Genomic DNA, 15,224 nt, shown 5'->3' with positions numbered 1-15,224 from the left:
TGGTAGACCATAAAAAAGTGTAACTGTGCTCACTGGTGATCATCTTTTTGTGTTATGTAACAACAAATATGATAAAAATGAATTAAATGCTAAGATCGCACAAAGGTAAAAACATCTTCTACTAATTATTAGCACAGAAGGGTTTAGATTAAAGTCAAGATTATAAACTTTTGTCATTTTTTGAAAGGCAATAAGATGATTCACATTTTTACCGCAATGACAAACCACCTCATGACTTTGTCTTTCCTTGATTTATTTACCAATAACAGCAAACAAAGGCTTCAAATAGAAAGAGAAACTTTATTGATTTTCCTCGTACAAAGGCCAGGCATTACATTTTGACTGAAAGCAGTTTACAGTAATCCAAAGCTCTCTGGCACGCTCACTCAAGGTGCTGAGCAGGAAGTGTTGTTAAACATTACATCACTCCATTACAGAAAGCCCAGATTTTTTTGAGCTGCATTAACGAACAGCCGTTTCCTCTTTTCAAACTGCTGGAATAACGACAGCGGGAGAAAAGATTTAAACTTCCACCTTCCATGCAGCCGCAATGAAGGTTGTTTTTTTTAACCCAACTGAACAGAACCACATCCATTCTGGATGATACCTGCTTAACCAGCTTTTAGGGCTTCTCTAAATGACATTTAAGGAACTTAACACACAATCCCACAACAAACCAAAAAATAAGAAAAACTTAAAAACAACAGATAGGCTTGTCAAAAGCATACAATACATACAATGTTTAATCAGCATTACAGAATGATGTTTGAACCCTTTGAGTACTTATTAAAGTACAGACCCACTTTTTTTTTCTTTTTAACATATACCCATTTGTGTTGCTGTGTTTTTACTCTTCAATTCATGTGGTCACCTTTTAAAGTTACTAAAAAATGGGCCTTAAGTGTCTAAAGATGTTTGCTTTGCAGCTCATAAAGAGCAAACATGCCCAGCAGACTATTTTAATTATGCCACCCCCCCAACTGCTTTGGCCATTTTGAGGGAAAACATACTGTTCCTGCAAAAACATTGTGCAGTCCCCAACAGTGGAAACCTCCTCACTGTCTGGAGCTAGAAAGCCTTTTTTTAAATTGTTGTTTTTAAATGTTGTGTAAAAAAAATACATATTACTGATACAGTAAAAACAGAAATTCACAATAAACAGCATCATGTCAAAGTGCACAATTGAGGCTCTTTGTTTCAGAAACACAAAAATACATACAAAAAGAAAACAGATTATAGTCATACTCACAGCAATTTCTATAGTTTATCAACACCACGTATAGTAAATATTGAGTTTACTGACCGGGAGCCGCACAATCCAAAAGTCTTGTCATTCCAAACTCCCCCTAGGTGAATTACACGCACACAAAACTACACACCAGCATACAGACATTTGCACCTGGAGGTTTCCATGGTTACCCCGAGTTAGATCTTTAAAGGTCAATGTATAGGTGAGAGGTGCCAGCATAAAAAAAAAAAACACTTGAACACTTCAGCTCTATGATAACCCCACTTGGCTCCAGACTGAGTCAGAACCCCCCCACAGATCCGCACACATCCAACATGCAAACCACTTTTTCAAAGTTTGATCCACAAAGGCGTCTTACATCGACAAAAACTCACCCACAACCCCACAACATCAATGAGCTGAAACAATCCACATAGATCACAATAAAAATCTAATTATATAAAAAAGGCACATACAAATATAACTTAATGGTGTATACATGTAAAGAATATGTCAGAAACATTCATAATAATTATTTCAAAAATGAAGAAAGGAGACGGTGGCACAGACTGAAAAAAGTCAACGGACTTTCCTGGATCTGCTTTGGGTTGAGAACATGTCAGAGATTCAACACTGAACAACTCTTTTATTGGTCTTTACTGCAGTCTATTGTAGTTATATGTATAGTTGGACTGTAAAAAGGTACAGAAAGGTTGTTTTTCTGCAAACACATCACTCTTATCTCCAGTTGGGGAATTTTAAGATTTGCTTTTTAGAAAAAAAAAAAAAAACATCTAAATTCTCCTGTCTTTGATCAGTTTTTGCATAAAGAGTACTTAATGTTTGGTATTAACCACAAATTCATCTCAGACTGCTAGCAAAAAAGGAAAAACAAAACTTTTTTTTGGTTTTATTTGCATATGAAATAATCAGTAAAATGTATGTACTTATGACAGATTGATTTCTCTTTTGTCAAACTCGCCACAGTGATTTGGTTCTCCTTTAGCTCAGGTTGCTATGAAAAAAGAAGGATTATGTCTGCTGAACAAATAGAAGAGTCACAACTGCTACATGATGCGTTCCATACTGTACAGTAAACCCAACCAGTTCATTTGTCTGTTTAAAGGTTGTAAGTGTGGTGTACCTAAAGAGTTTAGGCGCCATTGTGTGTCTCTGGTTGCATGCTACGGTCATGCCTTGTAATAGTTGTCGTTGTAGCGGTGGATGGTTACGCAGCCGTGGTAGGCGATCGGCCGGGGCATGGATGCCGCGCCGGTGATGATGCTCGTCGACGGGTCGTAGCACAACACCGTGTCTGTGGATTCGCCGCTTTCGCTGCGGCCTCCGAGGATGTAGATCTTTCCGTTGCACACCGACATGCCGCAGCTCTCCTGCGAAGAAGCGCAAGGCAGAATTAGGAACAAAAGCTAAATGTTTTATTATCCAGAGTCTAGGCCCGGGGGTCGGATCCGTCATTCTGCTAACTTTTTGACATTTACTATGATTTTTTTAGGGTTTTTTGGAGTTTAGCTAATATTTCAGCTACATTTTGGCTTATTTAAGCTTTTTTTTACGTTTTTTAGGCTGTTTTGGAGTTAGGCTAATATTTAAATGCTAGCTATTTTGGCGAATTTAGTTTTTTTCCAGTTTCAACTCTACAAAAAGATTCTCTATCAGGAATCAAACACCTACTGTATCTTGATGTTGACTTCATTTCAGTTTTGAATTTCATCTATTTTTTCAGCTACATGCTACCTGTTTTGGTTGATCTAAGTTTTTTTAAGGTTATTTGGCATTTATTTATTTCTAATCTGTGTGAATGACCTGGAGCGACAGACTGCCATAATTTCTCTTGGGATTATTAAAGTATCTATCTATCTATCTATCTATCTAGCTAGCTAGCTAGCTAGCTAGATAGATAGATAGCTAGCTAATATTTTAGCTAGCTATCAGCGTCAGCATTTTTAGCTATCAATTTCAGCATCTTCAGCTATCTCCACTAACATCTTCAGCAGCCAAAATTCAGCTTACAGCATTCACTCTAGCATTATCACAGGAAATACTATACATCTAATTCATAATTATGTTAAAAAGTTATGGTTTTAAAGTTTTAAAACTTTAGTTTTAGAGTGTTTAATGAATATTTTTCCTATTCGGCCACGACCCAAGGTGTGTTTCGTCCCCTTGTGCGATTGAGTTTGACACCCCTGATCTAACCTGTTTGTTGAAGGTGTGAAGAACAAGCATCCAGTAGTCACTCTGGGGGTCGTAGCAGTAAATGGACTTGGTGAGGCCGCCGCAGACGTAGATCATGTTGTTCAGAGACACTGCTGTGATGCAGCGCTTGGCGATGGGGATGTTGGCTCTCAGTAACCAGGTGTTTGTCTCTGGATCATAGCACTGAACCTGTGACAAAAAAAAAAAAAAAATCAAATTCCTTCAGAAACACACGTGTCAGGATGTACATTGGATAGAAAACACACTGGAAGTATTTATGGACAGCTTAGTGGGCTGACTGACACGAGCCTGCCTTCGCCTGCATTCCAGGGATTCTCAGACCCACTTACATATTTAAAATAGCTGCTTTCCAAACAGTTTGTTCCCCGACCATGTTCGATATGTTTGAGGAATCTTTACAACAAATAAAAACCTTTAGGATAAATGCAAATTTAGTACAAGAGCCAGAAGATTAGTAGCTTGAAGGGTGAAGCTGACAAAACATAATGAAAGCTTAGACTTAATGAAAGCCTTCTGCAGAGGCCTATCTGGTTTGGATGCCTGAATTCCTGAGGTTTGTCTTGCAATTGTTGTGTCACAGATGAGAAATGATGGAGTATTTTGACTTCTTTCGTTATCTTAAAAAAAAATACAAATAAAACTCTGTGATAAGTGGCTATAACTATTGATAGCAGAAAATGAAGGCTCCACGGCAGCGGAGCTGTTATCACTCTGGGTTCAGCATGTGGGTGGGTAAACATCTTGTTCCCACCTTGTCTGAACAAGTTTCATCGTCCGGGCCTCCTCCAATGACATAGAGCTTGCCAGCGCAGCTGGCCACAGCTGGAGAGCTGACTGCCTCCTTCAGGGGTGCCACTTCAGTCCAGCGGTTCGAGAAGGAATCATAACACTCCACGCTGCTGAGGCGGCTCTGGCCGTCGTAACCGCCGACGGTGTACACCTGTGAACACACACGTCGATGGCCTCCATTAAAATGTTTACCACACGATTTTCTAAAAGTGCTCCACTCGTAAGACAAAATTAACTCATCTGTTGTTGCATTAAAACCTTTAGAGATAAATGTTAGTCAGTGCGTCAGAACTTCCACAACCAGTTTATCAGGTGCGCAGGAAGGACGATACAATGGATGTTGACTATTGTAGCTAAAGCTCCAGTTTCCATATATACATACCACATATTTCAAATAGAACTAGTACTTTTACAGGAAATACTCATCTTTATACTTGACTCACAATTTAAAAACTATCGTTTAAAAAAAATTCAGGTAAATATTTATTGTTTTTTTTGCTACAATACTAATGCACAAACAACAACAAAGAGATTATAAGTCACAAAAAGACTTTGGGTTTTGCTGTGGATCAACAAGTTTGTCTGAAGCAACACAAAAGCTTCGGGCTATTCCTCTGACAAAAACAGGAAACGCAAATGAGTTCACAAGGTGAGAGGAAGAGAAGAATAAAATATGAAAGAAGATTTTGTGGAAAAAAGGGAACAAAAAGTCAGAAGTGGACGAACGCTAAAGTTCTGTTTTTTTCTCCGAGGTTTAAGGTAACAGACAGACTCTATCAGTCAGATTATCAGATTTCTAAAGGAGCAGGAACTATTAATATAACTATATAAATATATTTTTGTCGAATAAGCTGACCCCTTTCCAGCTCAACTGAGGATTTCCAGACTCCACTTTGTTTAAAGAAGCCAGCACAGCAAGGAAGCTCCACTTCTGTTCTGTGATGCTCCTAATAAGATCATGATCATAAACTGGAAGTCGTGAATACTTATAGCTATCAATACATGCACATTTAATGCACAGTATTTTCTTTTATTGTTTTCTTATATATCTTTTCAGTATTTTACTGCAGACTGCTTTGTAATTTTATTTTATTTTAATTTGCCTCTTTTTAAACTTGTCTTTCTTTTATTGTGAAGGAGTTTGGTACACTAAAAGGACTTGTAAAGTGATGTATAAATAGCTTCATTCATTTCTGTGAGATTCATTATATTCCAAAACTCAGAAGGCATCACTAAAGTGAGCCACAGCACAGAAAACAAAAAGAAAATAACTCATTTGAGTTTGATCTGACAAAGGCAAGAAAATGAAAACTAAATAAAGAGTGCAGGTTTCATATTTCTAATACTTTAAATAGTTTAAAAATTAGTTCTTAAGTGCTAAAATTTTTGATCAAACATCCAGTTACTTAAGATAATGTATCTGTTCAAGACGAAATGATACAATATTTCTAACAACAATAATTGAAACAATATTATTATTTTTACTTTAGAAAATATGATCCAAATCGTCACATTGAGGCAATCTTTTAACTTTTTGTGAGTTTTGTGCTTTTATTTTATTGAAACATTTAGGCACTTTTTCAATGTTTAATTCTGAAGTGAAAACGGGCTTTAAGATGGACACTTTTAATCGTTAATTCTCCATGAGTGAAAAACTCAAGATTTCCTTCCAATATGCAAATGTGTGACAACGACATATTTGGAATGCTTTTTGGATGAAACATGAGCATCCGCATGTGATAATTGGGGCTTTTTCTACATCACTCATCCTTGCTTCAAAACCAGGGGATTGGAACTGTCCATAAAATGAGGAAATTACAGGCTGAATGAGGAAATGTGAAGCTGCCGTTTTCAGGGGGAAAGAGAGGGGGGGGGAGTCAATTCTGAGGAAAGACAAACATAAAAAAAAACACGATCAACAAACAAGCCCTGCAGCATGTTTGACATAGAAACCCTGATATGATCAAGAATGAGATTGTAACTTTGTAAAAGAATCTAAGAATCTAAGTATCTGGAAAAGAAGAGATCTTACAGCAGCATAAGAGGGCAAAAAACAAAAACATGCAAACAGGAAAAGAAAGAAAGAAAACAAACCATGTAATTCAGCCGATCTCTTTCTTTGGTACTCTTACATCATAGAGCAAGGTTTAGGTGGAATTTTCCAACCCTTCACCCCCCTGATTTGGTTCAATCTATTTTCAACACCTGATACCTTTTCTTTATCTATTACAGATTCAAATGAACAGAAGTGGCAGAAAGTAACTCCAAAAAAATAAATTAATTAAAAAAAAGAATAACGCTTGGTTTACGCTATAGCCTCCATTAAAGTCATGTTTAGGAAGCTGTAACTGTGAGTCATCTTGTTGTTAACACACTGTATGTCTCACTTTGGAGAGATTTACGGACGTAAATGTGTGGGAGTCCAGCTGATTCAAAGATGAGGGAGAGCTCATAAGGACTATTTATATATTGTCTCATTTAATATATCATATATTAACTCATTTAAATAAAGGTTATTTTTTTACGGTTCTTCCAGCTATTTTTACTCTTGCACAGGCGTATGAAGCATGATACAGGCTTAAAAAAACCTCTAGGCTTCTACTGGAAGTGTGAAGAGCTGGCATGCATCCAGGGAAGGCACACGCCATCAAAGGAGAACACCTTCTAATGCGTTTAAAAAAAACTATATAAATAGTATGTTAAAATATTGCTATTAGGAATAATAAAAAAAAAAATGAAAAAAAATCGCAAGGGTTAGTATTTTTTTTTGTCTTCTTACTGCATTGCGTGTGGGGAACTGCCTCTTTTTTTTTTTTGTAACAAATCCTGGAGCGACACAAGTTCGATAAAATACCGTTCCTTATCTAAAGATTCTCTGTCTCTGAATTTTGGTTACACACAGCTGGTTTATGATGGTGCAAGTTTGGGCAAACGTAGGTGAACGTGTGGGTGAAAATGCATGGGCCCACGTGAGATTGGTGATCTGCTCACAGTGAACCTGAACAAGATGAAAGAAAACTCATGGAATCATGTTTGGAGTCACTTAAAATGCTAAACTTTTGGTAAATTCATTTTAGCAGGCAAGGACCCACTATATTCCCTCAAAGTCATACAAAATGGGTTATGCACTCGCATTCCATTCATTCATCTCCGATTCTTCAGAAGCACATATCATTCAGTGAACACACGACAGGCTTCCTCGTAAAACTGACTGATTTACTGTTGACGTTTGTCTATGTTTGGTCATATTGTGGTCAAAATGATGCAGTAGGTCACACTTGTGTCCTAAAGCATTGTTGTTCTTACCTTGCCTAGCAGGACACCCATCTTGTGTCTCCAGCGGCCTTTGTTGAGAGAAGCCACTTTCATCCACAGGTTTAGCTGGGAGTTGTACATCCACACGTCCCTGCTGTTAATGCGCCCGCCTGGAAACACAGAATCGCTACCTTTTTAGATTCTGCAAACAAGACTTAAGGCTAAGTAAAAGCAGAGAGTGATGCTTAAACGTAAAAGCTATAACATACTGTAACTTTTCAACTGTTAACGGTTACAGTAAATCAAAAAACAAAAAACTGGAGCTGTGGTGCTAAAAGATTAAAATCTAATTTAAACATTACAAATGCAGAAACTTTGCAAAAAAAGAATGACTTTAATTGTGTAAATTTTAGTAGAAGAGAGGTTGGATAAGACTTTAACAACCATATTTTTGATCAAACGTGTGAAACCACTGTAAGGTGGAAGTGAAATTCAAATTAAAGCAGTGTGAAAAAAAACCTAGAATAATTTAAAAGCCATGACTACAAGGTTATCAGAACCAAAGGCAATTATCTGATATTCATGAATAAAAGGTGTACTTTATTGAGAGATAAGTGCATAAAGCAACAGGTATGAACAAGATATGAGCAGAGAAGGAACTCTTTGTGGCGAGGTAATTTATCACCTTAGCTAAGGTTTTATTTTTGAGGGAAGACAGACAAGTACTAGGAAGTATAAATAAAAAAAACTTCAATCTATGGAGGGTTTTTTTCTCCAGTTGGTTCAAAACAAAAATAGGTTTCCAAATAAATGCAATAGGCTTTGAATTTAACTCTACTTTTAAAGAGTCATGTTTTTATATTGATGTTTTTTTCTCATGATAGAAGAAATATATAAAGGAAATTACTCTTATAATTGAATTTCTGAGGTTTTCTTTATTATATATGTATACTATCAAGTGCCCTGGATTTTAAAAGCAATTCAAACACCATGCTCACTACTTTTCTTTAGTTCTTTTTTTTTATTACCGGATATGACATCACCAATATTACAAAGTAAAAATCGAATCAATACGAACATTTCAAGACATCTATTTATGACTCCACCGCGTTCTGATGATAAAAATGTGGATGGTTTATTAAAAAAAATAATTTAAGCATGTTTTTTTCCGCAAAAATTGTTTGACTGCAATGCATTATGGTCTATATTCGCTAATGTAGTGAGTGTCGATGCACGCTAGTTCTTTGCAATGACTTCTGGGAAATTTCTAGGGCTTTTGATATTGGAATTGAAGATTTGGGCAGCACTAAAAAACATGGCAAACACAGTATATAGTGAGAAGGGAAGGAATTCGGACACGGCCTGTATACGTCTTTGTTTTCCTTAAAACTGTTCATCTGGAAAGCTCGTAAAATGATTGGTGACGGAAAGAGAGGGCGGGCTTACTCTGTACAAAAGGTCCTGCCAACAACTTAGAGACAACTTTCAAATGAACTACTGCTGCTCTGCAAAACAGATTTTTTTTATTTTAGCTACAAAAAGGAATAATCATAATTAATAAACAACTGGAAACACTTATTGGACATTTGTATGTTATAGACATGCAGACAAGTCGTGAAGATACTGAAGATTGAAACAGGTTTCTGCACATACTCTACTTTTTAAATGATGAATTGCATAATGTTGTTATTATTCAGCTGTGCCGAATTAAACTGTAACACATAAAAAAGGAGACAGATAAGGGGAGATAGTTGCAGCATGTCTGTTCAGAAATCTGCAGGAAAGGCGGAGAGCTAGACAGCCTGCTGCCCTCCAGGCTTCCCTTAGTTTAAAAAAAATGCATAAGGGAAACATGTTGATTTGAGATGTGGAGCTTCAAAAGGGGGGAAGAAAATCTACTGTAGCCTCCTGCTAAATTTAATGTTAGGGAGATTTACTTGTGAACACATGTTCATGTGAATGGGTTTAGCTGTTCACAGTCGGATGAGACATATCCAATCATCTGGTTGCAAGTTACTGATGGAAATAAATCATTAATATGCAGACAACTTGTCATTGGACTGGGGGACTAATTATAATTCTCCCACTTCAGCCCCACACTATTTAAAAACACAGCTGACTGTAGCAGTACTGGGAGTACAAGCTGCAGGCCTCAGTTCTTGGAAGGAAAGAAGACAGAATGAGCTGAAGAAAGTGGGGAAATGTAATGTGGAGAGTACAAAATACTTTACAAAAGTGGGTTGAGCGATACAAATGTGGAGGGAGAAAAAAAACAGGACAGTGGGGCAACATGTTACAAATACTGAGGAAAAGCCAGAGGGGGAGGAATATAATTTCAGAAAGCATGTGAGACGGAAAGCTCACACGTGAGGTCTTGGCACATTGAGAGCAAGCACTGCGCACGCGCTTCGCTGAGGGGAATAAGTTTTCCTTTTACCCTTTTGCCTAATTTTTTTCCCCCCTTTTCTCTCAGTCAGCTGTTGTTTTTCATCAATGACGGGGAGCTCATCTAGAGCGTGTCTGAACCTGAACAATGATGGGAAAACATTAGCACTTCTATCTTTGTGCTTTTATTGGAAACAAATAACTATTAAGCTTTCATCTAAGGCTTCTGATGGGCTTTTATCTCCATAAAACTCAAAGCAGGAACTTTGAGTTGTGATTAAAGAGAATGATGTAATCCAGTTTAACCGACATTTCCAATACAGAAAACAGAGAAAGTGATAGGAGTTTTAGTATAGAAGATTCAGATTTCTTTGAAAATACTGCTAAACATCATCTGGAATACTTGGATTTTTATCTTTTTTTTTTTTTATAAAGATAGGCTTCTGAGGAAGTCCAGGAATTAACAGGAAGGTGAAGACCTTGATGATCAGCAAACAGGAAGAAAAGAAGACGCTAATAAAAGCATGAGAGTGCATCCAGATGTTACTCTTTTATTTCCCCGGAGTCAAAGGCAGAGGTGCTAAAAAAATAAACCAGGGCAAACTGCCACCGCTGCCTTTTGACATTCACAAAGAAACTTAATAGCATTTCAAGATGATCCAGAATACAGCCTCATAAAGAGAATATTGTAAAAACAATGTCTGAAATTAAGAAGTATTGGTTGAAGATGGCATTTTATCCTTGTCAAAACATCTCAACTGATGTTTTATAAAGCTCTACTTCTTTGACAACTATTGATTAATCTTACCTGACACCAAGATGTCATTGCGCAAGGCGCACACAGCGTACTCGGACTTGGTGAATTCGGGCAGTTTAGCCAGGGACTTCCATTCTCCAATGACTGGGTCAAAGCATTCAGTGTAGGGCAGGTTGAACCCCCCGACCCGCTCACAGCCACCGACCACCACAATCACCTCAGAGTAGCCAGTCGATCTTTACAGAAAAAGGGCAAATAGAGTGGAAAATTTGAAGTTAAAATAGACATAAAAACAGTGAATTGTTTAGGGGGGAAAATGGCATTACAGTGGAGACTTGTGCCTGTGGTTTTCTCTGGAACAGCTTTGAAAGTTCATTGTAAAACCAAGGGTACCAATTCACATACTTGGCATGAGTTTGTTGGAACTCCGGTGAAAACAAAGCCTTCAGCTGCTAACAAACCTGTTAGCAGCGTCAAACTACTGAAGAGATCTATATTGCACAGTCACGTGTGCGTATAGCAACACTTTTTTTTGTGCACCAGTGCAGAAACAGAAGGGGAAAAACAGGAGTTTGTTTTCAACTGTGGTGTGGCCCTCAGGGCAAACGAAGCAGACAGGACAGGGATCAGCAGCTTGACTGCCACAATCAACTCAACTGATCTGCCTGGATAATGAGAATACACCAGCAATATTAACTGACAGCTGGCTCTCTGCCCACTTTAACCTTTTTTTTTAAAAAACAGTTCAACGAACAAAGGACAGCTGCACTTGAGTTTGTTGAGAAGCAGCAGACCATACGGTCAGGTTTCAGTTTCATTCATAGGGTTCAACCTTTTGTTTGTTATCAGTGATAGTATTTTAACAAATATTTGGACAATCAACTAAAACACAGCAAAATAGGTCAACCACCTGTGATGAGCGCTGTACTGCCAGTCCCATAACAAGACTCAGCACTTGGCTGTTATTGACATTTATTGCATCATTTCTTTTTTTATTATTATTTCAAGCAACTGCTCAGTGTTTGAACATGCCCTGCTCCTTCCTGCTTCAAAATGCTTCAAGAAAACAAAGCTCTGTCAATAATTCACTTGTCTCTTCAGCACAACAACACTCCCTCCTCTGTCGCACGAACATGTGACACAGCTAGGAGCACCGAGTTCATCAACAAGACATAACCTCTAGCTACACAATGAGAACAGGGATTGGTTAAGTGACGACAAACTGTCATCATAGTGGCGCAGACATTTAAACCAACATAACAAACAATGGAGTTCAAAACATTGTATTCAAAATGTAGGATTAGAAGGTCATCTTTCCAGAAAAACACATAAATGATGAGGCATACTTCTACTTCCTGTTTTTTTTCTATCTATCACCTTCCTCATGCCAAGGAAATCAGGATTTTTGTTACCTGCGTGGGCGGGTTCTGGGTGACATCATTTCGTTTCCAAGCACATGGTAGCGTCTGGCCTCGTGGAGGAGCTGGTAGCACTCGGGAGCATTCTGGATGAGCTGGTCTCCCTCAACCGTCTGGACGAAGTAGTTGGGATGGAGCAGGGGCAGGCGAACATGCTCCAGCAAATCCTTCAGCATTGGCCTTCTCTGCTCCACAGAATAATAGACCCAGCGCAAGACGGCCTCGAACACCATCTCCTCCTTACTTACAGACAGGTCGTCACTGTTGAGGTACTCTTCCAGCTCTCCTTTGTGTAGGTCAAGGAACTCTGCGTGCTGGGCCACTTCTGAGAAGTTGGCCAGGGCGTAAGTGCGACAGCGGCTGGCGAGCTGCTTCAGAGAGTGCGCATCTGCAAAGCGCTGAATGCCCAGGCAGTTGCATGGGTCCAGCTGGTCCTCCAGAAACTTTGCACAAGCATCACGCAGAGTGGTGATCTGGAAGAGGTTGGAGGTTTCAAAGAGGAACTGGACATTCTCTGTGGTAATCTTGGCACGGCCAGTGTAAATGTAGGTGAGGAAGGAGTCCATGGCTTCAGCCAGAATGCCATTGATCTCAACCAGCATCTCGCGGCTCTCGCGATGATCGTTACAGAACATGGCTCTGAAATACGAAGAGGAGGCGGAGAGAACTGCGCGGTGGCAGGGGAATTCACGGCCCTGAACGCTGATGACCACATCCGTGAAGAGGCGGCTATCACGGAACTCGTTAAACACCTGCAGGATGCCCTCTGAATGTGATGATCCAGAGCAGAAGTCCAAGATCTCCTGACCACCTGAGGTTTTGGATTCAACTTCAAAGACCTTAGGGAACAAAAGAACAAATATAAATGTGTTTAGACTTGTGAATTGCCCAAGAAAGGCTTCAACTATGAAAACAAAGACATTGACTTTTTTCCTTCTTTTTTTTTTTACAGTACCTTTCGTTTTACAGCTGGGGAGTCTCTGATCCCAGAGTCCTCCCTGTTCAATCTCCGGCCCAGCATCAACACCATTGCTGCTACCTTTGAAATATGTGCTCAAAGATCTAAAGAGAAAGAGAAAAATATACACCATCATCTCAAAAAGAGTGAGGCCATATTGTAAAGTATAAAAAAATTTAGATTAAAATTTAAAGTGCTACAAGTGTAATTAGTGAATCTTGCAGTACAATAGAGCAAACAAAACAACTCTAAAAAAAACAAAAGAGTGAAAAAATATGAGATTAATATGAACTTTTTTTCATCTAAAGTAAATATAAAAAGTTTACATTTCAGTGGATAGAAATAAGGTATAAGGAGTATCTTCTGGTTGCTAGCTCAACACTGCTGTTAAACAGTTGTGCCCTGCAGCACAAGGGTTTGCATGAGATTGGAAACGACAAAGAGATGCAGGCGGGAGATAGGTTGAGCAACAGTAAGGCCAGCCTACCAGTCAGGTTTGTTTTGAGGGGAAGTGGGGGCAGGGATAATACCACATAATGAGCGTTTCAACAAGTGCAGGGTCAAGGCTTCTGATAACCATAAGTGATTTTTTTTTTATTTTGAGTCAAACAAATTAATAATTCTGCTTTGTTAAAGAGAGCAAATTCAAGTTGGAACACAAAGTTCTAACCATGATTTTGATGGGAGCAAAAATATAATTATTTCTGGATTAATGGCGAAGAAAATAAAATAAGGATATTCTTGTGCACATTTATTTTAAATAATTCTTCCTTAAAAAGTCTAGACTAATTTCCATGAAGTCATGTTTTCTTTGTTGTTATTTTTAACCTGATAGACTCAACCCATGCACGTGCCAGCAGCTCCAAAAGAGATTTTAGGATAGGTTTAGCCAGAGGTGCCTGACAAGACTTGCTTTGTCTGCTCGACACACATAAAGGCGAATATAATGACGGCAACAGCACTAAAAGTGTTGACGCAAGTGTTGTGAAAATAACAAAACATTCATAAGGGGATTAAAATAAATAAAAGCCATTTTATTTTTATATTATATATATATATATATATATATATATATATATATATATATATATATATATATATTATTTTTTTCTGAATAAATATGAAACGTAACTATCACACTAAATAAAAAAATATACAATATTCCATAAACATTTGAAATTCTGTATGTATAATATTATATTTAAATATAAAAAAATATATCAAGAAAAGCTAATAAAATGCTTTAAACCCGTTAAAAAAGAGGAAACAAAACAAAAACCTTAAGGCTAATTTAGACAAAGCAAAGTTGCCTCGTGCCGCAAATGTTGTTAGCTAGTGCTGACCGTTAGCGGCAAAAAAAAAAAAAAGTTCTCTATTTCACTTGTACACACAAACTGAACACATTATCCGTAAATAAAACTCCTTTTTACCTTTAAAATAAAGTTCCCAGTTGATAAGTCGTCGTCTCTTGCAAAGAAAAACAAACAAAAAGAAGTATTGAAAAAAACAAAGATCTTAGAAAAACATTCAGCGCTAGCCTTGACACGATCTCTCCTCGAGGGATTATAAAAGATTCGTCAGACTTCTGCATAAATTGAACATTTTGATGGATGTACTGGACAAAACAAAAAGTTCCAAAAAGCTAACTTTGGTGTAAACAGAGCGCATTATTTATAACACTCCAGAAGCCCCACCTCTCGCTCGATGCATTGTGGGTATCAAAGTTCGAATTCTTGGTTTCATGCAAGTTCGCTGAGTTCTGAAACTACAACTTCCAGGAGCAACAAGTTCTCCACGTGGCTTCCCTTTGTTTGCAAACAAACGGCACTTTTAATGAAAACAAGTCCGTAATAGAAACGGAAGAAGAGCTGCACGGACATTTTGGTTGAAGATTATTTCTTGATGAAAATTCAAACTATGTTTATAAATTATGAACAAAGTATGAACGTCATTTTTTAAAGAGAAAAATGTTAACAATGAGAGATAATCGAAGCAACATGATGTAATTCAGCTTTTTAAAGTATTAGATAGTAAGGTATCTCTTGTGAAACTAAATGTTGGCACGGTGAACCGGATGAAACACCACACATTTTGACAAGGTGAGACAATGTGGGGTTAGTTGGAAAAAAGTGTAATCATTTCCTCATTGGGTTTCAACATAGCTTTTGAGAGCTCTAGATTTCTTTTCTTAGAAAT

At 37.8% G+C, this 15,224-nt stretch overlaps 1 protein-coding gene across 1 annotated transcript; it reads right to left on the bottom strand.

Moving 5' to 3' along the window:
* Positions 1–280: 280 nt before the first annotated feature.
* Positions 281–14,762, bottom strand: klhl24a (kelch-like family member 24a). Its single transcript, XM_024273493.2, has 8 exons — positions 14,459–14,762; positions 13,026–13,132; positions 12,065–12,909; positions 10,704–10,888; positions 7,562–7,680; positions 4,218–4,406; positions 3,446–3,634; positions 281–2,619 (listed from the first exon to the last, which is right to left on the bottom strand). Exons 2-8 carry the CDS (start codon positions 13,098–13,100, stop codon positions 2,419–2,421), a joined length of 1,803 nt encoding a protein of 600 aa, XP_024129261.1. The 5' UTR covers positions 13,101–13,132; positions 14,459–14,762; the 3' UTR covers positions 281–2,418.
* Positions 14,763–15,224: the final 462 nt, after the last annotated feature.

The sequence above is a fragment of the Oryzias melastigma genome, linkage group LG17 (assembly GCF_002922805.2).
Source record: "Oryzias melastigma strain HK-1 linkage group LG17, ASM292280v2, whole genome shotgun sequence".
NCBI classification, from domain to species: domain Eukaryota; kingdom Metazoa; phylum Chordata; class Actinopteri; order Beloniformes; family Adrianichthyidae; genus Oryzias; species Oryzias melastigma.
Note: the sequence above shows the minus strand (reverse complement) of the source record. Positions and strands in the feature narration are given on the sequence as shown.